Below are 25,851 nucleotides of genomic sequence, written 5' to 3' on the forward strand. Positions count from 1 at the left end.
CCACAATTTCCTTACATATATTAGGTAATTAAATGTCCCTTAGGAGGACATAGAACCTCTTTTTCTTGTGGGGAGACATGAACAGGACAGTTCAGCAGGAAATAGAACACTTAAAAAAGAAAGGAAAGATGCTGCAACTGAAGCAATAGACCAGAAAGTAAATAAATTTGTTTCCAAATCCTATCCTGGTTCAGTCAATATTTACCATTTATAGCTTTGCCTTCTGTTGCTGGAACAAAGGCTGTGCCTCTAAAAGCACAATATAAGAAGTCAAACAGTGAGCATCTCTCCACTGGTAGGACCACTGCTGTTCCTCCCACTCTTCCTGAAGACCCAAGGAGCATAGGATGGAGAAGCCTCTTCTGGGTGTCCTGCTTCTCACCTTTCTCTCAGACGGTATGACACAGAAAGGTAGGTCCTGAGCCTTTCTGGGATAAAGTTTTCTCCAAGTCCCAGGGGAACTGGAGTACAGTACGTTTTGTTACTACTGGGGTTGCTGTTTGAGGAAGATGTGAATGAAGGATGTTATAAGTTATCTACTGCAGTATTACAAATCACCTTAAAATTTAGCAGCTTAAAGCAACAAACATTTATTACCTCATACTTTCTATGGGTCAGGAATCAGGGAATAGCTCAGCTGGATGATTCTGACTCAAGGTCTTTCATAAGTTTTCAGTCAATCAACCAGAGCTGTCCTCTCATCTGAAGGCTCGACTTGGGGAGGATCTGCTTCCAAGCTCATTCACATGGTTATCATCAGGATTCAGCTCTTACAGGCTGTTGGGTTGAGGGCCTCAGTTCACAGGCTGTTGGCTGGAGGCTTCCCTTAGTTCCTTGCCATATGGACCTTACTATCAAGCAGCCTATGACACAGCAGCTGGATTCTCCAACAGTGAATGATCTAACAGAGAGAAAGGGCCCAGCCCAAAAGTACAGTCTTTCTTAAAAAACTAAAAATAGAACTACCATATGATCTAGCAATCTCATTGCTGCATATATCCAGAGAAAACTATAATTAGAAAAGATACATGTACCCCAGTGTTCATTGTAGCACTGTTTACAATAACCAAGACATGGAAGCAGCCTAAATGTCCATTGACAGATGAATGGATAAAGACAATGTGGTATGTATATAAAATGGAATATTACTCAACCATTAAAAATAATGAAATAATACCATTTGCAGCAACATGGATAGACCTTTCTCAGACAGAGAAAGACAAATATATGATAACATTTATATGTGGAAACTAAAAAAAAATTGATACAAATGAACTTATTCACAAAACAGAAACAGACTCACAGACATAGAAAAAAAAACTTATAGTTACTAAAGGGGAAAAACTGTGGGGAGGGATAAATTAGGAGTTTGGGATTAACATGTACACACTACTATATATAAAATGGATAACCAACAAGGACCTACTGCATAGCACAGGGAAATCTATTCAGTACTGTGTTATAACCTATATGGGAAAATAATCTGAAAAATAATGGATATGTGTATATGTATAACTGAATCACTTAGCTGTACACCTGAAACCAACACAATATTGTAAATCAACTATACTCCAATATAAAATAAAAACGAAATTAAATTTTTTTAAAAAAGAAATAAAACTTGGAAACAGCTAAAAAAAAAGAAGCACAGTCTTTTCAAAATCTCATCTTCTGTCACTTACCTCAGTTCTGCTGTATTCTATTCATTAGCAGCAAGTTAGCCTACAATCCAGGAGAGGAGAATTATTTCGGACATATTCTTAAAACCACTACAGATGCTGATGAGTAAGGACATGCCTGGCAGAAGGAAGCCCCAGGGCTAGAGAAAGGACAGCTGGCTTTGTTTACTACTTGGGAACACCATTACCTCTCACCTGAGAGAACAAGAAGGGATGTGCAACTTTTATTAGAAAAAGAGGTTATTACAGGTATTAGGGTGTTCATTCTCTGATCCTTCTCAATCCTTTAGTCTCGGTCACATGAGAGGAAATATGAAATTTTAAAAGAATCTTGGGCTTTAAGTAGAGAACAAGTTTCTCCCAAACTAACTGAATTGCCTTTGTGAAGTTACTGAACTCTGACCCTCAGTTTCTTCATCTATGAAATGGGTATAAGGATGACATCAAACTAAAGGGAAAAATTTACTTTGTGATGCATAAGTGCTACAAAATAGTTAGGCTTTATTAGCAGATAAAAAGCTTTAATGTCCTGGCACCCTTTTTTTCTCCCTTTCTATTGTACCCAATAAGCCCAAACCCAGCTTCTCAAGTTTGAGACACCCACTTCTCTATCATATCACTATCAGTTATAAGTTATTCATAACACCACTCTCTGGCTAACCATGCTATTTTGCTCCAGGTTTGTATACTGAAAAGGTCACACACCACACGTATGGAGATATTTAGATCACTGACATCTCTGAATATGATCAGCAATGGGAGAATATGGGGTGCTACATACTTTAACCATTACACTCCATGAGTCAGCTGTGTTTCTTTTTTTTTTTTTTTTTTTCATTTTTTTCTCTTTGGCTGCACCACGCAGCATGTGGGACCTTAGTTTCCCAACTGGGGATGGAACCCTCTACACTGGAAGTGCAGAGTCTTAACCACTGGACCGCCAGGGAAGTACCCTGTGTTTCATTTTCTACACTGGTGTTTGCTGTTCTACCCATATGAAACCTAGAAAGAAGATGAGAGTGGGAGTTATAGGACATCTTTAATTCCTCTTTCTATCTTTCTATCAGGACAACTGTAGCAAAACCTGCCTTTTAACACTAACATTTTGCTTATACTATCACTGAGATAATGCACTTACAGGCACCTTGTAAACACTGTATATACTCTATCAGGAAGCTGCCCATGATCCATAGTGAGAGTAAATCGAACAAAATAATTGATAGAATTTTTGTCACATTGGTTTTTTTGTTTTGTTTTTTTGTTTTATTTTCTTCTCAGACTTGAGAGGGAAGATGTTTATTTTCCCTAAAGAATCAAACAAAGCCCATATGTCCCTGATCCCCAGGGTGAAGAAACTGCTGAAAAGTTTCACTCTGTGCCTGAAAGCCTCCACAGACCTCACCCGCTCTTACAGTCTCTTCTCCTACAGCACTAGGTCTACAGACAATGAGCTGCTTCTCTTTGTCGACAAAGTAGGAGAGTACAAACTGTACATTGGGAACACCGGGGTCACTTTCAAGGTCCCCCTCTCTCCTTATGCCCCAATCCATCTCTGTGCCAGCTGGAAGTCTCCCTCTGGGATTGCTGAACTCTGGGTGAGTGGGAAGCCCATGGGGAGGAAGGGTTTGAGGAAAGGGTACTCTTTGGGAGCAGAGGCAAGCATCATCCTGGGACAGGAGCAGGATTCCTTTGGGGGACGTTTTGATGCAAAACAATCCTTTGTTGGGGAGATCTGGGATGTGTCCTTGTGGGATCATGTGGTCCCCTTAAAGAATGTGTGCTCCTTCTGTTACAATGGCAACCTCTTGAATTGGCGGGCCCTGATTTATAAAGCTAGGGGCTATGTGGTGGCAAAGCCCAAGTTGTAGGTGTAAGCCTCACTCCCTTCAGACATGATTTGTGTTTAATAATAGTCACTCACACATTCTCTTTGAAATTAAATACACTGATTTCCATTTCTCTGGCTCTGTTAAGATGGTGTAAACTACATTAAAGACACAAGGTCTAGGTGGACCTTTAATATACATTCTTTGTTGTTGCACATGTTACGTAATTTTCTGCAGCATCAAACTATAGGAACTCAGGGGAACACGCTGCTTTCAGTATGGGTGTCAATCTTCTAGAGCCCTGTATAGCTGTGGGATTCCCCATGGGGGTCCTGAGTGCAAAAATATTCATCAATCTATAAAAATCATGTGACTGCTGAGAAGGACCTTTCAAGAATGGGCTACTATCATGAGCAGGACCCCCGAATAGAAAATCTCCAATGGGGCTTTCTCAGGAAGCAAGGTTGTGACTGTTACCCTTGAACCTAACCTGGAAAGGATTCAGAGGTGTTCTCAGGGAACCCAGATAAAGGCAAAGATTAACTACCTTGGAGGCTCTTCTTCACATTCACTCTCTTGGAGGTGGCTCCTCTAGGGAGGCAAAGCTTATATTCCTGCAGGTAATTCTCCATAAGCATGAAGATTTCCCTTCTTGACCCTGGTATGATTAGAGAGTCCCAAGTCCCTTGTTTGGCAGGCAATTTCAATGCATCCTCATTGGGGACACTTGGACTGTCCTCAAGCAGAAGAAGGACAGTGGGTGGGAGACATGGATTATTTATTTATTTATTTATTTATTTATTTATTTATTTATTTATTTATTTATTTTAACATCAGCCCTTTATGGACTGGAAGACATTTGGCAAGTTCTGCCTCTTTTGAATGCCAGGCCAAATCATCCTAAAGTCTTAAACTTTTTTCACAAATCAATACAATTTTCCCCTTCAGAAGGCAATAACAGTAAGAATTAGGAGACTCCCAGACTCTTGTTTAGGCAAGAGTTTAAACTCAGTTTGAATGAGGTACCCAACGGTTAACAGAAAATGAGTTCATCAATGTAAATAGAAATGAAGAGGGCAAAGGCAAGACACAGGCATCAGCCCAGGCTCCACATAGAGGTGAATGAAAATCACAGGCTAATTTCCAGATCTGAGACAGCTAGGGTTACTTGAGAGGTGGTATTAATACATTTATTTCCTTCTTTTTTTTTGGCTGGGCCATGCAGCTTGTGGGATCTTGGTTCCCTGACTAGGGTTTAAACGTGGCCCACCAGCAATGGAATTGTGGAGTCCAAATCACTGGACAACCAGGAAATTTCCTTAATAAATTTAATTTCAAAACAGATCTTCAGAAAGCCAGCCCTACACTTGTGAATACATTATGGCATAGGCATTACTCCCAGAGAAAGCATGTATAACTGCAGTGACATTCAGTTGCTTGGTGTGACAAGTTACTTACTCACATGTAAATATACAAAACTCACCAAGGAAACAGTCCTAATGTGAGCTTCAGCAAAATTGGGGGAAAAAATTCATGGGTCTCCAAGGCAGGTGAGAATGTTTTAAGCTGGTAATATTTCTTCTGGAATGTCAGAGTCTGTTACTCTTGTCATTGCCCAAAGGAGAAAGTGATGATAAGTCGGAAAGGTGGTTTTAACTGTGCTTTTCACAAATCTTGTCCACTGACCATGTTATCTCTGAAGTTTTAGAGCTCAATATCTACCTGACATTTAGGGTGATCTTTCAACCTATCACCTCAAACAGGCGTTATGCAGCCCACTTTTCTGGCATTAACAAAGTGGAAACAATCAGTCATCTTCTTGTTTATTATTCCCTACTGGCTTTCCACTTTGTAAGGAGCATCTGACCATATCCCTGGTGGTAACCCCCCAAATGAATAGAGGGTAAGGGAGAATGATGGTAAAAACAGAATTCAAGTCAGGGAAGCTCAATTCTTTAATGCAAGCTTACCACCAAATTTTGCAGCTCTCTCTGAGTAGAGGAAGAATTATAGGATCAATTTTTCTTGTGATTAAAAAAATACCCAGAGTATGATAGAGTATATATCAAGCTACCAAAGATCCTAGGCAAGAGATTTTTGCCAACAGCACAGTGAAGGGCATCCTTGACCTCCTTGGTCCTTAGAGTATACACCACAGGATTAAGGAGAGGAGTAAAAACGGTGTAAGTCATTGAAATCAGCTGGTCTTGATCCCTCATGATCTCTGATTTGGGCTTGGGGTAGGGCATGGAGGCACAGCCATAGTGGACAATGACCACAGTGAGTTGGGAGGTGCAGATGGTAAAAGCCTTCTTCCAGCCCTCGGCAGAGGTGTTCTTGAGGATAGTGGAGATGGTGAAGACACCAGAGATGAAGACCAAAACCATGGGCACCTCAATAATGAGTGAGCTGACAAGGAAATTAATTATGTCATGTATAGTGGTATCAGCGCTGGAGAGTTTCATAACTGCGTGGATGTAAGAAAAATAATGGGCTGTCTCTCTGTCACAAAAGGACAGCCTGAACACAGAGGAAATCTGAATTGTGGCTACAAGTAGGCCAATGCTGCAGGCCCCCCATACCAGCTGGGCACACACCTTCTTGTTCATGATGACTGTGTACCTCAAGAGGTTGCAGATGGCCACATCGTGGTCATATCCCATTGCTGTGAGTAGAAAGCACTTGTGGATGGCCAAAGTGATTATAAAAAGAACACCTTGGTGGCACAGCCAGCCAAGGAGATGGGTTGGCTCAGGCTTGCAAGGTTGGAGAGCATTTGAGTACAATGACCAATGTGTACAAGGTCTCTGAAGTGGAAAGCATAGTAAGAAAGAAGTACATGGGTGTGTGAAGGTGGCGATCAATACTGATAATTGTCACAATGATGACATTGCCAGCCAAGGTTAAAAAGTACAAAGTAAGAAATATCACAAATAGGATGAGCTGTGTTCATAAAAGCTGGTAAAACCCTAGAAAATAAAATCACTCACCACTGTATGGTTCTCAGTCTTCACTGAGAAATTCCATGTCCAAAAGCTGGAGACTTAGGCCAAGCAGTCAGAACACATCAGTGCCCAGTGCTTTGAGCAGGGGACTTCTAGGAGAAGGAAATAATAAGGATCTGCTCCAGATGGATGTCTGGTTAATGAGGACTGCTGTTCACCTATAAGTAAAAGATATAAAAACATAATCAAGAGAAGCAAGAAGAACAACAATGCTGCTGTCTGTGGAACAAAAACCACATTCACAGAAAGATAGACAAGATGAAAAGGCAGAGGGTTATGTAACAGATGAAGGAACAAGATAAAAGCTGAGAAAAACAACTAAGTGAACTGGAGATAGGCAACCTTCCAGAAAAAGAATTCAGAATAATGATAGTGAAGATGATCCAGGACCTCAGAAAAAGAATGGAGGCAAAGATAGAGAAGATGCAAGAAATCTTTAACAAAGACGTAGGAGAATTAAAGAACAAACAAACAGAGATGAACAATACAATAACTGAAATGAAAAATAAACTACAAGGAATCAATAGCAGAATAACCAAGGCAGAAGAATGGATAAGTGACCTGGAAGACCGAATGGTGGACTTCACTGCCATGGAACAGAATAAAGAAAAAAGAATGAAAAGAAATGAAGACAGCCTAAGAGACCACTGAGACAACATTAAATGCAATAACATTCACATTATAGGGGTCCCAGAAGGAGAAGAGAGAGAGAAAGGACCCAAGAAAATATTTGAAGAGATTATAGTCAAAAACTTCCCTAACATGGGAAAGGAAATAGCCACACAAATCCAGGAAGTGCACAGTCCCAGGAAGGATAACCCCAAGGAGAAAAACACAGAGACACACAGTAATCAAATTAACAAAAATTAAAGACAAACAAAAATAATTGAAAGCAACAAAGGAAAAATGACAAATAACATACAAGGGAACTCCCATAAGGTTAACAGCTGATTTCTCAGAAGAAACTCTACAAGCCAGAAGGGAGTGGCATGACATATTTAAAGTGATGAAAGGGAAGAACCTACAACCAAGATTATTCTACCTGACAAGGCTCTCAGTCAGATTTGATGGGGAAATCAAAAGCTTTACAGACAAGCAAAAGATAAAAGAATTCAGAACCACCAAACCGGCTCTACAATAAATGCTAAAGGAACTTCTCTAAGTGGGAAACACAAGAGAAGAAAAGGACCTACAAAAACCAACCCAAAACAATTAAGAAAATGGTAATGGGAACATACATATCTATAATTACCTTAAACGTGAATGGATTAAATGCTCCAACCAAAAGACACAGGCTCGCTGAATGGATACAAAAAGAAGACCCATATATATGCTGTCTACAAGAGACCCACTTCAGACTTAGGGACACATACAGACTGAAAGTGGGGGGATGGAAAGAAATATTCCATGCACATGGAAATAAAAAGAAAGCTGGAGTAGCAATACTCATATCAGGTAAAATAGTCTTTAAAATAAAGAATGTTACAAGAGACAAGGAAGGAAACTACATAATGATCAAGGGATCAATCCAAGAAGAAGATATAACAATTATAAATATATATACACCCAACATAGGAGCACCTCAATACATAACGAAATGCTAACAGCTGTAAAAGAGGAAATTGATAGTAGCACAATAATAGTGGAGGACTTTAACACCTCACCTACACCAATGGTCAGATCATCCAACATAAAATTAATAAGGAAACACAAGCTTTAAATGACACAATAGACCAGATAGATTTAATTGACATTTATAGGACATTCCATCCAAAAACAGCAGATTACACTTTCCTCTCAAGTGCTCATGGAACATTCTTCAGGATAGATCACATCTTGGGTCACAAATCAAGCCTCGGTAAATTTAAGAAAACTGAAATCATATCAAGCACCTTTTCTGACCACAACACTATGAGATTAGAAATCAATTAGAGGGAAAAAAAGTAAAAAACACAAACACATGGAGGCTAAACAATACGTTACTAAATAACAAAGAGATCACTGAAGAAATCAAAGAGGGAATCAAAAAATACCTAGAGACAAATGACAACAAAAACATGACAATCCAAAACCTATGGGATGCAGCAAAAGCAGTTCTAAGAGGGAAGTTTATAGCAATGCAAGCCTACCTCAAGAAACAAGAAACATATCAAATAAACAATATAAACTTACATCTAAAGAAACTAGAGAAAGAAGAACAAGCAAAACCCAAAGTTAGCAGAGGGAAATAAATCATAAAGATCAGAGCAGAAATAAATGAAATAGAAACAAAGAAAACAATAACAAAGATCAATAGAACTAAAAGCTGCTTCCTTGAGAAGATAAACAAAATTGATAATCCATTAGCCAGACTCATCAAGAAAAAGGAGAAGACTGATATCAATAAAATTAGAAATGAAAAAGGAGAAGTTACAACAGACAACACAAAAATACAAAGCATCCCAAGAGACTACTACAAGCAACTCTGTGCCAATAAAATGGACAGCCTGGAAAAATGAACAAATTCTCAGAAAGGTATAACCTTCCAAGACTGAACCAGGAAGAAATAGAAAACATGAACAGACCAATCACAAGTAATGAAATTGAAACTGTGATTTAAAATCTTCCAGCAAACAAAAGTCCAGGACCAGATGGCTTCACAGGTGAATTCTATCAAACATTTAGAGAAGAGCTAACACCCATCCTCCCCAAACTCTTCCAAAATATTGCAGAGGAAGAAACACTTCCAAACTCATTCTATGAGGCCACCATCACCCTGATACCAAGACCAGACAAAGATAATACAAAAAATAAAATTACAGACCCATATGACTGATGAATATAGTTGCAAAAATCCTCAACAAAATAGTAGCAAACAGAATCCAACAACATATTAAAAATGATACACCATGATCAAGTGGGATGTATCCCATGGATGCAAGGATCCTTCAATATACGCACATCAATCAATGTGATACACCATATTAACAAATTGAAGAAAAAAACCATATGATCATCTCAATGGATGCAGAAAAAACTATCAACAAAATTCAACACTGATTTATGATAAAAACTCTCCAGAAAGTGGGCATAGAGGGAACCTACCTCAACATAATAAAGGCTATATATGACAAACTCACAGCAAACGTCATCTCAGTGGTGAAAAACTGAAAGCATTTCCTCTAAAATCAGGAACAAGACAAGGATGTCCACTCTCACCACTATTATTCAACATAGTTTTGAGAAGTCCTAGCCATGGCAATCAGGGAAGAAAAAGAAATAAAAGGAATACAAATTGGAAAAGAAGTAAAACTTTCAGTGTTTGCAGATGACATGATACTATACATAGAGAACCCTAATGATACTACCAGAAAACTACTAGAGCTAATCAATGAATTTGGTAATGTTGCAGGATACATAATTAATGCACAGAAATTTCTTACATTCCTATACACGAATGATGAAAAATCTGAAAGAGAAGCTAAGGAAACACTCCCGTTTACCATTATAACAAAAAGAATAAAATACCTAGGAGTAAACCTAACTAAGGAGACAAAAGACCTGTATGCAGAAAACTTTAAGACACTGATGAAAGAAATTAAAGATGATACCAACAGATGGAAAGATATACCATGTCCTTTGATTAGAAGAATCAATATTGTGAAAATGACTATACTACACAAAGCAATCTACAGATTCAATGCAATCCCTATCAAATTACCAATAGCATTTTTTACAGAACTAGAACAAAATATCTTCAAATATGTATGGAGACACAAAAGACCCCGAATAGCCAAATCAGTCTTGAGGGAAAAAAATGGAGCTGGAGGAATCATACTCCCTGACTTCAGACAATACTACAAAGCTACAGTAATCAAGACAATATGGTACACACATAAACAGAAATATACATCAATGGAACAGGATAGAAAGCACAGAGATAAACCCACACACCTATGGTCAACTAATCTATGACAAAGGAGGCAAGTTTATACATTGGAGTAAAGACAGTCTCTTCAATAAGTGGTGCTGGGAAAACTGGACAACTACATGTAAAAGAATGAAATTAGAACACTCTCTAATACCATACACAAAAATAAACTCAAAATGGATTAGAGACCTAAATGTAAGACTGGTCACTATAAAACTCTTAGAGGAAAACGTAGGAAGAACACTCTTTGACATAAATCACAGAAAGATCTTCTTTGTGCCACCTCATAGAGTAATGGAAATAAAAACAAAAATAAACAAATGGGACCTAATGAAACTTAAAATGTTTTGCCAAGCAAAGGAAACTACAAACAAGACAAAAAGACAGCCCACAGAATGGGAGAAAATATTTGCAAATGAATCAATGGACAAAGGATTAATCTCCAAAATATATAAACAGCTCATGCAGCTCAATATTAAAAACAAACAAACAAACAAACACACAACCCAATCTAAAAATGGGCAGAAGACCTAAATAGACATTTCTTCAAAGAAGACATACAGATGGCCAAGAAGCACATGAAAAGCTGCTCAACATCACTAATTATTAGAGAAATACAAATCAAAACTACAATGAGGTATCAACTCACACCAGTTTGAATGGGCATCATCAGAAAATCTACAAACAACAAATGCTGGAGAAGGTGTGGAGAAAAGCAAATCCTCTTTCACTGTTGGTGGGAATGTAAATTGATACAGCTATTATGGAGAATAGTATGGAGGTTCCTTTAAAAACTAAAAGTAGAACTACCATATAACCCAGCAATCCCACTACTGGGCATATACCCAGAGAAAACTATAATTCAAAAAGACACATGAACCCCAATGTTCATTGCAGCACTATTTACAATAGCCAGGTCATGGAAGCAACCTAAATGTCCATTGACAGACAAATGGATAAAGATGTGGTACATATATACAATGGAATATTACTCAGCCATAGAAAGCAGTGAAATTGGGTCATTTGTAGGGACGTGGATGGATCTAGAGACTGTCATACAGAGTGAAGTAAGTCAGAAAGAGAAAAACAAGTATCGTATATTAACACATATATGTGGAACCTAGAAAAATGGTACAGATGGACTGGTTTGCAGGGAAGAAAGTGAGACACAGATGTAGAGAACAAAGGTATGGACACCAAATGGTAGAAAGTGGTTGTGTGGGGTGGTGGTGGTGTGATGAATTGGGAGATTGGGATTGACATATATACACTAATATGTATAAAATGGATAACTAATAAGAACCTGCTGTATAAAAAAATAAAATTCAAAAAACAAACAAACAAAAAAGAAAAGCACAATCAGGAAACAATTTCATGTATGGGGATTTATGCAAAAGAATGAATAGGGATGGTATAAGGTAGAAGGAAGGAAGACTATGTGAAGTGTGGAAAAAGTTTTCTGGTGTTTTAGAACATTGGTGTTAGGGGAAAACTGAGGCTAAATAAATAGGAAACCCATAGTTAAATTTGGAAAAAATTTTCTCATGGTTTACACTTTCAGATTTTTTTACCTAAAACAAATTTTCCAACTATGCCCACAACCCTTCTACTTTTGTTTAAGGCACAGTTTTATCATCTTCCCAAACATCTTCCCTGCTAAATTGCCAAAGAAGGCAATGCTCTCTGTTACAACAAGACATAAGTTTTTGCTTTCTCTCTGTTCCACTTGTTTGCACCATTCATGAACACTTTTCACAAATCATTGAATAGCTTCCAATCTGACTGCCCCTGTCTCCCACACACATACACATTATGTTTTAACAAGCCACATTCCTCTATTTCTTTTTTTTTCAATACTTACCTCAAGTCTCCTCTTGCCCAGAAAGTCTCAGGACTAAATACAACTGATCAATGCAAGCTCTCTATAGTGTAGTTCAATTGCTTAGTGCTGTGCAGTAACTGGTCTCATGGATGGTGTGTATTTCTGTGTGTTTTCTACCTTGTGCTTAGATTTGAATTTTCACAGGTAGTTTGACTCTGAACACTCTTCTCTGATTCCTTCAGAATTATCAACATGTATCTTTGGGGAAACCAGTTTGCACATCTCTCTCTATTCCCTACTGGGGAGTTACTGAGGATCAGAAAGTTCTCATTAATAAAAATAAAATTAATAATAACAACAACAATAATAGTCCCTTATGGTACTTTTAGTTAATAAAGAGTTTTTATCTATATTATTTAACAGCATAACTATCCCATATGTTAGGTAAGAATTATCTCCATTTTGCAGATGGGGAACCTAAAGACACCTAGGATTAGGTGATCTGTCCAAAATTATTAAGTCCTTGATCCACTTTTTAAATTTTAAAGCCAGTGTAATTTGTTCTGCACCACAACTACCTGAGAAGCATCATGACTACAAAGCTGATGAGGAAGAATAAACTTTTTGTTTTGCTTTGCTTTTATTAAAAATAATTAATGCATTTTCCTCATTCTGGGAATGAGATCATATTAGGAAAAACTGAAAAGCATTGTGAAAAGTGGAAAAATTTGGACCTGTCTAAATAAGTATATGAAATATTAGCATATTAGTGACAATGCATGTCCATTTTCCTTGGCTTGATTTTCCACTTCCAAGTATTTATTTTAAGGAAATAATCAGAGATATGTATCAGGATATATATATATATAAGAAATTTTTATGATATTATTTATAATAATGAAAACCAAAAATAATGTAAATGGATACAGGAATGATTAAATAAACTAAAACATATCCATCTGCTGGCAACTATGCAGCCATTATATGTCTAAAAGGGCTGATATGGAAAAATACATTAGATAGATAGTACATAGATAAATAGATCATAATTTGGTAAAAATAAAGAAAAGGCAAAAAGGAATTAACAAAGAAAGGAAACACATTCAATGGCACCCATGCCTTTGAAAAAGCCTGGAAGTAAATATACCAAAATGCTAAAAATATTTTTTTCTGGGTAATGAATTATCTTAAATTAATTTTCTTTTTATGCTTTCTATATATTCAAGACCCTCTTCTTAATTATTCTCTTCTAAACACAAAAACAAGACTGTTAAATTCTTTTCCAAAATGGAACTTTCTAACGAGGCTGCAGAGGATTGAGGAGAAAAGGTGAAAGTAGTGGGTTAATTTATCTTGGAGAAGAAAAAGTTGACAATATAATGTACAACTAACTTAAAGTCTCTGAACAGGCATTTTATAGAAATTTGAATACCCAAGGGCCAGATTCAGAGGAAATTATCTTCAGTTTTTAAAGAAAGATGGTAGTTGGTAAAAAGAAAAACTTTCTGAAGAGTGGCTGGAAATAGAATGTAGCTAGGGCTTCCCTTGTGATGCAGTGGTTGAGAGTCTGCCTGCTGATACAGGGGACACGGGTTCGTGCCCCGGTCTGTGAAGATCCCACATGCCGGGAAGTGGCTGGGCCCGTGAGCCATGGCCGCTGAGCCTGCATATCCAGAGCCTGTGCTCTGCAACGAGAGAGGCCACAACAGTGAGGCCCGCGTACCGCAAAAAAAAAAAAAAAAAAAAAGAATGTGGTTAGTGAGGCCTCACCTTGGGTGCAGAATTTAAGGGAGAACCAAAAAAAAAAAAAAAAAAAAACTCAGTAATCAAGATGAATTAGATTTAATGCAGTATTTTTAAAAATGAATGTGACAATCCAAGATGAAAAAAATATTAAAATTTTAAACAAAGACAGAACCATTTCTGACTATTACTATAGTGGGATGAAAGTAGTAGAATGAGGGCAGATGTTGCAAAGCAGAAAAATATAAAATATTTTCAAAATATAGAGAAAATGTAGATCAAAATATGTGTTCCTTTTCATCTGAGATGTGGTGACGAGCTAGTCTTTAACCACTTCTGTTTAACTGAGATTCATGATGTATTACTGAACAAGATAAAATTCAAAGCTTATGTAACTGGAAAAATCAATCCTACCTATATGAAGGGGAATGAAAAATAAAAATAAGCTAGGCTAGAGAAGAGAAAAGACTGAATGGAGCTTGTGCATTCCTGCAATTCCATCTCCTCCCCCACCACTCCCTCAGGAAAAGGGGGACTCAGTAAGATGGCAAAGAACTAATGAGTGATAACACTAGGATGGTAAGAGCATGATAACTGAAACAAAATGGCAGCCTCCTTCTGTGGAATTCACATCAATGAAAAAAAGCAACACTTTACACCACTTTCTGTTTCCTTGGATTCTGGATCTTTAGCCAAAAATATCTCTCCATGCTAAAAAAAGTAAGTGTTTCCTTCTAGACGCATCATTTTCTGCTTAGACCTGACAACCAGTCCTAGGAAAGGAGTTAATCTTATTCATTTCATTATCCAAGCCTTTGCTTCCAATTGGAAGCAAAGTGGAAAAATTCATGTTTGTGGTAGCTTTACGTCCTTTAAATATAACTGAATCATAGGACCTTAGAGTTAGGAGTAATTTTAAAAGCACAGCACTCCTCAAAAATAGCCCCCAAACTCTGCTTCAGTGCTTCCAATGATTGGAAATTCATTATCTTACAAGTTAGCATCCTCTTGTTTTTTTTTTTTTTTTAAAGAAACTAAGTTTACTTTAAAAAAAAAAAAACTAGGCTTGAATACTTTCCATAATGGTACTGTAAGTCTATCTCACTCTTTTCATTTCTAATGGTGCATACTATCTCATTACATAGATCCATATACGATCATCAATTCTATTTTTGAGTGGCCTGAGTTTTTAGAAAATGTTACTTCCTATTGACTCAATCTCTCTCTCCCTGCAACTTGCCATATCCCACATTATCCCACCTTCTATTTCCTTTTCAGCCTGATAATATTTAAAATATTTCAAGATCATTATAACGTCTCAGCTAAACTTCATGTCCTTGAATCCATTACCACAGCAAGATGAGTATGAAAAAATATAATATTAACGAACATGATAATCAGTACACCAAAAAATACTGCAAACCATAGAGGGAAAACAGTAATGTTTTGGAAAATACCATAGCATTCCATTTTCATTTAGTTCTGCCAACAGCCACTTGCTGTGCCTGACCTTAGCAATAAGAAGGAGGAGCCACTTTCCAGATAGTGATCTTTAAAAGACTGAAGGCTAACTCTATCCAGAGGAAGCAGGTGAAAACACCATGTATTCAAGAGGCATTTAAAGGGAAAGCTAAAACCCCCAAAGCAAGAAAAACTCAGCTCTTCTAGTATCAGAGAGAACCTCAAATTATCGCTATATTCCTTAGGCTGGGGGCATTTGTTCCTTTGGCTTGGGAAGTGGCCCAGGGTAAACAATAAAGTCTGTTAAACTCCAAATTTCGGGAGCTTTGGATATTTATTTTTCCCAAGAGGAGCAAATCCCTGTACCCCAAGTTTCCTGGGACCATCTGTTTCAAAAATCCCTCCAGGGTACTTAGAAGGTAAGGATGAGAGAACCCTAGAGCTTATCTCAAGGACTTTGTTAGGAACTTGGGTAGTAGAGAGATGCGTTCATTTGCTTACTCACTTTGGGGATTTTGGAGGTTTCACAAACTAATACTGCATTAAGTTTTAGCCAAGTAGACCATAAATATACTGGATAAGTTTACAAAGAGAAGACCCTAAATTTTGTTTTTTCAGGATTAGAGAGCAGCCAACTTCCTGAAAGTTATTCAAATAAGATCAGAGCAAGCAGAGAGTTTATAGGAGCCGGGGCTTCTCTTGTCCAGTTTCAGCCTACAGCCTATTTCCTTATGTCTCACTGACATGTCTCAGCCTAATTCTCCCATTTAGAGAGATCCATCTCCCGTATTTGGAAAGGGCAAAAGATACTTTCAGACCCATCCCTCATGCTCCCTTTGGTTCATTCTCAGTTTATTCTGGAGAGAGTATGAAACAGCAGTACCTTTCCACTCCAGTAAGCTGAGTTTCTGGCTCAGCATGACCTCTCCATCAAGATGGTCTCTGTACACTTGGGAGATGTTTGAGAAACCATTTTAGCTCTACCATGTAAAAGGGAATGGCTATAAAGATATTGAACTTTGACTAATAATTTTCTTTCTAAAATTATTCTATTTTTCCTCTGATTAAAGAAAGTAATATATGTTCATTATAGAAAAAACAGGAAAGGAAAAATAAGACACAAATCACTTCTGATCTTCAACTTAGAAATATCAATACTGTAAACATTTTAATGACTGGTTTTCTGATCATTTTTCTATGCATTCATATGTTTGTGTCTGTTTACACACATACACTTATGTTTGTGGCAAAAATGGGATGGTTTTATTTTTGTAGCCCTTTCTCCTTTTTATCAACATGAGGGTATGTTAAACAAACCTCTTTATATCCAGTCTGTTTTTTCTCTTAGCAATGTATTGTGAACCTTTCCTATATCAATAAAATTTTTTCTACATTATTCTTCTTAAATAGCTGTCTTGCCTTCTATCATAGAAGTGCTCCATATTATAGTATGGTTTCAAGATTAACATGATCATTGTGCTTTACATGTGGTTGGTAAATCTTTAAAGTTTTTTTAGACTAGATCAGAGTTTCTCAACAGCAGCACTGTTGACATTTTGGGCCTAATAATTCTTTGTTGTGTGTGTGGAAGGTGAGAGGGGAGTGAGGAGGGAGACTGCTGCATGTGTTACAAGATGCTTAGCAACACCCCTGGCCTCTAACTACTAGGTGCTAGTAGCATCATTTCCTCTCCCCCCACTACATTAGAGAAAACCAAAAATGTCTCTAAATATTGCCAAATATCCCCCAAGGGCAAAATCATCCTCATTTGAGCATCTTTGGTCTAGAGCATTCTGCCATTCTCCCCACCCCCACCCACCCGTCTTTATTTCTTTTTTTTCATTTCATTGATATGTTTAAAAACCAGGTCAAAGTTTCATCTTCTGGATATCTACTTACTCATTGTACCATTAAATTTGTTCTTCTATATCCTGTGTTTCCTGTAGATTGGAAGTCAGTTCCAAAGGCTAAATTAGATGCAAGTTCAAGTTATTAAACTATATTAAATATATATATATACTATAAACTAGATTATACTATATTAAACCATATATATAACTATCTTAAACTATACTATATATATATTAAAATTTTGCATTACATCAAGTAGGATTATCAGGTTTAATATATACATATACAAGACACCTATCTAAATTTGAATACTAAATAACTAACAAATAACGTTTTAAGGATAAGGATATCCCAAATATTGTATGGGTCATACTTATATTAAAAATTATTGTTTATCTGAAAATCAAATTTTACTAGGCATCCCATATTTTATCTGTCAACCCTCATCAGGAGGCACATATTTTTTGATTATACTACTCTCAGCCATGCTAAGTTGATCAGTGTTTCAGGGAGAAACAGCCTAATGCTCTATTCAAATTGATCCCATCAATCTTTCATCATTTCATCTTTTAATGACTTTTGGCTAAATCAGTTTTTTATTAAGTGATGCAAACAATGCTTTTCTAATCATGTCATTTCTTCTATGGAATTTTGTTTTTTTTGGTATGAAAGTTTATTTTGTCAATTAGGACAAGAATGAAAGATATTGAATAAAATTGAGTATAACTGGAATTCAAACTGGGTTCTCTATTTCTGAGTCTAGTGTGCATTCCATTCCAACCAGTGAAAAAAGACTATTCACTTTTGATTGGTTGATGATATGTGACTACAAATAGTCATAATCCAGGAAACATATATCTTATAATTAGCAGAGATGTAAGATGGTAGGAGTATAGCAGGGGGTGGGAGTAGTGTCTGCAATCATTCAGAAATGATTCTCTAAGCAGGAAAAAATAAAGTTCTAGAAATGAGGGGTAAATGATGGTATCCAGAGGAAAAGAGGGTGACACACAATTAAAGAATCTGTGTCATTTTTTCATTTTCCTTTCATTCTGACAACGCATTCTGAATTACACATTTCAAAATAATCCATAAAGCCAAGTACATAGCCATGGATGTGCCATAGAGAGTCAAATTGCTTGTAGTTTCTGAAAGGTCTGTTTGTTCACAAACAGACTGTTAAGGTAGGTCAAAGGAAGACCCCTTTTCTTCAGCTATGTGACATGATCAGAATTAGGCAGCACCAGGAATTTCATCTTTTTCTTCATTTATTGACTTTATTATACTGAATTTCAAGTTAATTAAATTTATAGTTAAATATCCTGTGGTTAGAATACAGAAAGAGGATTAGAAGACCCTATCTTGCACATATTTTACATATCTCAATAGAGCTGGTAGGACATCAGTCATAAAAGAAAATATTCTATGATACTAATTACCATAGGAATTCATTGAAGAGTATGAAAAAGAGATACAAAAATTGGTAATTCCCATGAAAGATAAACAATTGGAGATAAAAAGTCGTCAAGGATGTCTTTAGTATGCTTTTTTAACACCTTTATTGTAGTATAATTGCTTTACAATGTTGTGCAAGTTTCTGCTGTAAAACAAAGTGAATCAGTTATATGTATACATATATTCCCATATCCCATTCCTCTTGCGCCTCCTTCCCACCCACCCTATCCCACCTCACTAGATGGTAACAAACCACTGAGCTTATCTCCCTGTGCTAGGCAGCTGCTGCCCTCTAGCTATCTATTTTATATTCGGTAGTGTATATATGTCAAAGCTACTCTTTCACTTTGCCCCAGCTTACACTTCCCCCTCCCTGTGTCTTCAAGTCCATTCTCTACCTCTGTGTCTTTATTCCTGCCCTGCTCCTAGGTTCATCAGAGCCTTTTTTTTTTTAGATTCCTTATATATGTGTTAGCATACAGTATTTGTTTTTCTCTTTCTGACATACTTCACTCTGTATGACAGACTCTACGTCTATCCACCTCACTACAAATAACTAAATTCTGTTTCTTTTTATGGCCAAGTAATATTCCATTGTATATATGTGCCACATCTTCTTTATCCATTCATCTGTCAATGACACTTAGGTTGCATCCATGTCCTGGCTATTGTAAATAGTGCTGGAGTGAATGCTGTGGTACATGTCTCTTTTTGAATTATGGTTTTCTCAGGGTATATGCCCAGTAGTGGGATTGCTGGGTTGTATGGTAGTTCTATTTTTAGCTTTTAAAGGAACCTCTGTACTATTCTCCAGAGTAGCTGTATCAATTTACATTCCCACCAACAGTGCAAGAGAGGTCCCTTTTCTCCACACCCTCTCTAGTATTTATTGTTTGTAGATTTTTTGATGATGGCCATTCTGACTGGTGTGAAGTGATACCTCATTGTGGTTTTGATTTGCGTTTCTCTAATGATTAGTGATGTTGAGCATCCTTTCATGTGTTTGTTGGCAATCTGCATATCTTCTTTGGAGAAATGTCTATTTAGGTCTTCTGCCCATTTTTGGATTCGGTTGTTTGTTTTTTTGATAATGAGCTTCATGACCTGCTGGTATATTTTGGAGATTAATCCTTTGTCAGTTGCTTTGTTTGCAAATATTTTCTCCCATTCTGAGGGTTGTCTTTTCATCTTGTTTATGGTTTCCTATGCTGTGTAAAAGCTTTTAAGTTTCATTAGGTCCCATTGGTTTATTTTTGTTTTATTTCCATTTCTCTAGGAGGTGGGTCACAAAGAATCTTGCTGTGATTGATGTCAGAGTGTTCTGCCTATGTTTTCCTCTAAGAGTTTTAGAGTGTCTCATCTTACATGTAGGTCTTTAATCCATTTTGAATTTATTTTTCTGTATGGTGTTAAGAAGTGTTCTAATTTCATTCTTTTACATGTCCAGGTTTCCCCACACCACTTATTGAACAAGCTGTCTTTTCTCCATTGTATATTATTGCCTCCTTTGTCAAAGATAAGGTGACCATATGTGCATGGGTTTGTCTCTGGGCTTTCTATCCTGTTCCAGTGATCAATATTTCTGTTTTTGTGTCAGTACCATACTGTCTTGATTACTGTAGCTTTGTAGTACAGTCTGAAATCAGGGAGCCTCATTCATCCAGCTCCGTTTTTCTTTCTCCAGATTGTTTTGGTTACTCAGGGTTTTTTGTGTTTCCATACAAATTGTAAAATTTTTTGTTCTAGTTCTGTGAAAAATGCCATTGGTAGCTTGATAGGGATTGCATTGAATCTGTAGATTGCTTTGGATAGTATAATCATTTTCACAATGTTGATTCTTCCAATCCAAGATCATGGTATATCTCTCTATCTGCTTGTATCATCTTTAATTTCTTTCATCAGTGTCTTACAGTTTTCTGCATACAGGTGTTTTGTCTCCTTAGGAAGGTTTATTCCTAGCTATTTTATTCTTTTTGTTGCAGTGGTAAATGGGAGTGTTCCCTTAATTTCTCTTTCAGATTTTTCATTGTTAGTGTACAGGAATGCAAGAGATTTTTGTGCATTAATTTTGTATCCTGCCACTATACCAAATTCATTGATTAGCTCTAGTAGTTTTCTGGCAGCATCTTTACGATTCTCTATGCATAGTATCATGTCATCTGCGAACAGTGACAGTTTTACTTCTTTTTTCTGATTTGGATTCCTTTTATTTCTTTTTCTTCTCTGATTTCTGTGGCTAAAACTTCCAAAACTATGTTGAATAACAGTGGTGAGAGTGGGCAATATTGTCTTGTTCCTGATCTTAGAGGAAATGTTTTCAGTTTTTCACAATCAAGAACAATGTTGGCTGTGGGTTTGTCATATATGGGCTTTATTATGTTGAAGTAGGTTCCCTCTATGCCCACTTTATGGAGAGTTTTTATCATAAATCGTTGTTGGGTTTTGTCTAAAGATTTTTCTGCATCTATTGAGATGATCATATGATTTTTCTCCTTCAATTTGTTAATATGGTGTATCACATTGATTGATTTGAGTATATTGAAGAATCCTTGCATTCCTGGGATAAGCCCCACTTGATCATGGTGTATGATCCTTTTAATGTGCTGTTGGATTCTGTTCGCTAGTATTTTGTTGAGGATTTTTGCATCTATGTTAATCAATGATATTGGTCTGTAGTTTTCTTTGTTTGTAACATCTTTCTCTGGTTTTGGTATCAGGGTGATGGAGGCCTCATAGAATGAGTTTGGGAGTGTTCCTCTCTCTGCTATATTTTGGAAGAATTTGAGAAGGATAGGTGTTAGCTCTTCTCTAAATGTTTGATGGAATTCACCTGTGAAACCACCTAGTTCTGCTCTTTTGTTTATTGGAAGATTTTTAATCACAGTTTCAATTTCAGTGCTTGTGATTGGTCTGTTCATATTTTTTATTTCTTCCTGGTTCAGTGTTGGAAGTTTGTACTTTTCTAAGAATTTGTCCATTTCTTGCAGGTTGTCCAATTTTGGGGGGATATAGTTGTTTGTGGTAGTCTCTCATGATCCTTTGTATTTCTGCAGTGTCAGTTGTTACTTCTTTTTCATTTCTAATTCTGTTTATTTGAGTCTTCTCCCTTCTTGATGAGTCTGGCCAAAGTTTTGTCAATTTTATCTTAAAGAATCAGCTTTTAATTTTATTGATCTTTGCTATTGTTCCCTTCCTTTCTTTTTCATTTATTTCTGATCTGATATTTGTAATTTCTTTCCTTCTGCTAACTTTGGGGTTTTTTGTTCTTTTTTCTCTAATTGCTTTAGGTGTAAGGTTAGGTTGTTTATTTCAGATGTTTCTTGTTTCTTAAGGAAGGATTTTATTGCTATAAGCTTCCCTCTTAGAACTGCTTTTGTTGTATCCCATAGGTTTTGGGTCATTTTTTTTTTTCATTGCCATCTGTTTCTAGGTATCTTGATTTTCTCTGTGATTTCTTCAGTGATCTCTTGGTTATTCAGTAGCATATTGTTTAGCCCCCATGTGTTTGTATTTTTTACAGATTTTTCCTGTAATTGATATCTAGTCTCATAACATTGTGCTCGTAAAAGATACTTGATATGATGTCAATTTTCTTAAATTTACCAAGGCTTGATTTGTGACCCAAAATATGATGTATCTTGGAGAACATTCCATGAGCACTTGAGAAGAAAGTGTATTCTGTTGTTTTCGGTTGGAATGTCCTATAAATGTCAACTAAGTCTATCTGGTCTAATGTGTCTTTTAAAGCTTTTGTTTCCTTATTTATTTTAATTTTGGATAATCTGTCCATTGTTGAAAGTAGGGTGTTAAAGTCCCCTACTATTATTGTGCTACTGTCAATTTCCCCTTTTATGGCTGTTAGCATTTACCTTATGTGTTGAGGTGCTCCTATGTTGGGTGAATAAATATTTATAATTGTTATGTCTTCTTCTTGGATTGATCCCCTGATCATTATGTAGTATCCTTCTTTGTCTCTTGTAATAGTCTTTATTTGAAAGTCTATTTTTTCTGATATGAGTATTGCTACTCCAGCTTTCTTTTGATTTCCTTTTTCATGGGGTATCTTTTTCCATCCCCTCACTTTCAGTGTGTATGTTTCCCTAGGTCTGAAGCTGGTCTCCTGTAGACAGCATATATATGGGTCCTGTTTTTGTATCCATTCAGCCAGTCTATGTCTTTTGGTTGGAGCATTTAATCCATTTACATTTAAGGTAGTTATCGATATGTGTGTTCCTATTACCATTTTCTTAATTGTTTTGGGTTTATTATTGTAGATCTTTTCCTTCTCTTGTGCTTCCTGCCTAGAGAAGTTCCTTTAGCATTTGTTGTAAAGCTGGTTTGGTGGTGCTGAATTCTCTTAGCTTTTACTTTTCTGTAAAGATTTTAATTTCTCCATCGAATCTGAATGAGATCCTTGCTGGGTAATGTAGTCTTGTTTGTAGGTTTTTCCCTTTCATCACTTTAAATATGTCTTGCCACTCCCTTCTGGCTTGCAGAGTTTCTGCTGAAAGATCAGCTGTTAACCTTATGGGGTTTTCCTTGTATGTTATTTGTTGCTTTTCCCTTGCTGCTTTTAATATTTTTCTTTGAATTTAATTTTTGATAGTTTGATTAATATGCATCTTGGCATGTTACTCCTTGGATTTATCATGTATGGGACTTTCTGTGCTTCCTTGACTTGATTGACTATTTCTTTTCCCATGGGAGAAAGTTTTCAACTATAATCTCTTCAAATATTCTCTCAGACAAATTTTTCTCTTCTGGGACCGCTATAATTCAAATGTTGGTGTGCTTAATGTCCCAGAGTCCTCCGAGACTGTCTTCAATTCTTTTCATTGTTTTTTCTTTATTTTGCTCTGCAGCAGTTATTTCCACTATTTTATCTTCCAGGTCACTTACCTGTTCTTCTGCCTCAGTTATTCTGATATTGATTCCTTCTAGAGTATTTTTAATTTCATTTATTGTGTGGTTCATCATTTTTTGTTTGCTCTTTAGTTCTTCTAGGTCTTTGTTAAATGTTTCTTGTATTTTCTCCATTCTGTTTCTGAGATTTTGAATCATATTTACTATCATTACTCTGAATTCTTTTTCAGGTTGACTGCCTATTTCCTCTTCATTTGTTTGGTCTGGTGGGTTTTTACCTTGTTCCTTTATCTGATGCATATTTCTCCAATTTTTTTCATTTTGTTTAACTTACTGTGTTTGGGGTTTCCTTTTTGCAAGCTACAGGTTTGTAGTTCCCATTATTTTTGGTGTCTTCCCCCAGTGGGTGAGGTTGGTTCAGTGGCTTGTGTAGGCTTCGTGGTGGAGGGGACTGGTGTGTGTTTTCTGGTGGGTGGCACTGTAACCTGTCCTTCTGGTGGGCAGGGCCATGTCCAGTGGTGTGTTTTGGAGTGTCTGTGAAGTTAGTATGACTTCAGGCAGCCTCTCTGCTAATGGGTGTGTTTGTGTTCCTGTCTTGCTAGTTGTTTGTCATGGGGCGCCCAGCACTTGAGCTTGCTGGTTGTTGGGTGGAGCTGGGTCTTAGTGTTGAGAGGAATATCTCTGGGAGAGCTCTAGCTGATTGATATTACTTGGGGCCAAGAGGTTTCTGGTGGTCGGGTATCCTAGACTCAGCCCTCCCACCTCAAAGGCTCAGGCCCAACACCCGGCTGGACCACCAAGACCCTGCCAGCCACACAGCTCAGAAGAAAAGGAAGAGAGGAGAAAAACAAAAACACAAACAAAAAAAATGAACGGACAGTGCCCTAAGACAAATGGTGAAAGCAAACCTATACAGACAAAATCACACAAATAAGCATACACATACACACTCACAAAAAGAGAAAAAGGAAATATATATAAAAGAAAGAGAGCAAACAAACCAATAAACAAATCCCCCAATGATAATAAGCACTGAATGCTATGCTAAGATAAACATAAAACCAGAAACAAATTAGGTGCAGAAGGCAAACCCTAAGTCTACAGTTGCTCTCAAAGTCCACTGCCTCAATTTTGGGAACATTCATTGCCTGTTCAGGTATTCTCCAGATGCAAGGTTTATCAGGTTGATTGTGGGGATTTAATCTGCAGCTCCTGAGGCTGCATGGAGAAATTTCCCTCTCTCTTCTTTGTTCGCACAGCTCCTGGGGTTCAGCTTTGGTTTTGGCCCTGCCTCTGCGTGTAGGTCTCCCTCAGGCATCTGTTCCCCACCCAGACAGGAGGGGGTTAAAGCAGCGGCTGGTTAGGGCTCTCTTGCTCACCCAGGCTGGGGGAAGGGGTATGGTCGTCATAATTGGAATGAGGGGTAAGCCTGAGGGGGCAGAGGCTGGCGTGACTTGCAACAGCCTGAGGTGTGCTGGGTGTTCTCCCGTGAAGGTTGTCTCTGGATCTTGGGACCCTGGCAGTGGCATGCTGCACAAGCTCCCGGGGGTGTGTGGATAGTAACCGGCACTTGCACACAGGATTCTTGGTGGCAGCAGCAGTAGCCTTAGTGTTTCATGCCCATCTCTGCAGTCCGAGCTAATAGCCACGGCTCACTGCTGTCTCTGAAGGTCGCTTAGGCAGTGCTCTGCCTTCTGTGGGCACACTGGGAAGAAATCCCCTCCCCTTGCACACCTTGAAACAAAGGTCTCTTACCTCTCTGGCAGGTCCATATTTTTCCTGGACTCCGTCCTGGCTAGCTGTGGCATACTTGCCCCCTTCAGGCTGTCTTCACACAGCCAACACCAGTCCTTTCCCTGGGGTCTGATCTCCGAAGCCTGAGCCTCAGCTCCCAACCCCGACCCGCCTGGGCGGTTGAGTAGACAAGCCTCTCAGACAGATGAGTGCTGGTCAGCACCTATCCTTTGTGCAGGATTTGCTCCGCTTTGCCCTCTGCACCCCTGTTGCTGTGCTCTCCTGTGTGGCTCTGTTTCATTAGAGTTATTAAACACAATCCTGTTATTTCCAAAATTTTATATATATATATATATATATATATATATATATATATATATATATTTATATTTATATTTATATATTTCTTTTTTTTTTTTTTTTTTTTTTTTTTTTTTGCGGTACGCCGGCCTCTCACTGTTGTGGCCTCTCCCATTGTGGAGCACAGACTCCAGACGTGCAG

The 25,851-nt window shown here is 37.5% G+C and overlaps 1 protein-coding gene and 1 pseudogene across 2 annotated transcripts; one reads left to right on the plus strand and one right to left on the minus strand.

Moving 5' to 3' along the window:
- Nucleotides 1-347: 347 nt before the first annotated feature.
- Nucleotides 348-3,564, plus strand: LOC309800072 (mucosal pentraxin-like; the record flags this gene model as incomplete). Its single annotated transcript, XM_082613897.1, has 2 exons — nucleotides 348-411; nucleotides 2,958-3,564. 2 exons carry the CDS (start codon nucleotides 348-350, stop codon nucleotides 3,545-3,547), a joined length of 654 nt encoding a protein of 217 aa, XP_082470023.1. The 3' UTR covers nucleotides 3,548-3,564.
- Nucleotides 3,565-5,520: 1,956 nt separating this feature from the next.
- Nucleotides 5,521-25,144, minus strand: LOC309799221 (olfactory receptor 10J1-like; annotated as a pseudogene). Its single transcript has 2 exons — nucleotides 24,995-25,144; nucleotides 5,521-6,448 (listed from the first exon to the last, which is right to left on the minus strand). The product of its transcript is annotated as an olfactory receptor 10J1-like (transcript).
- Nucleotides 25,145-25,851: the final 707 nt, after the last annotated feature.

The sequence above is a fragment of the Mesoplodon mirus genome, assembly GCF_964341445.2.
Source record: "Mesoplodon mirus genome assembly, chromosome: 3".
Lineage (NCBI taxonomy): Eukaryota > Metazoa > Chordata > Mammalia > Artiodactyla > Ziphiidae > Mesoplodon > Mesoplodon mirus.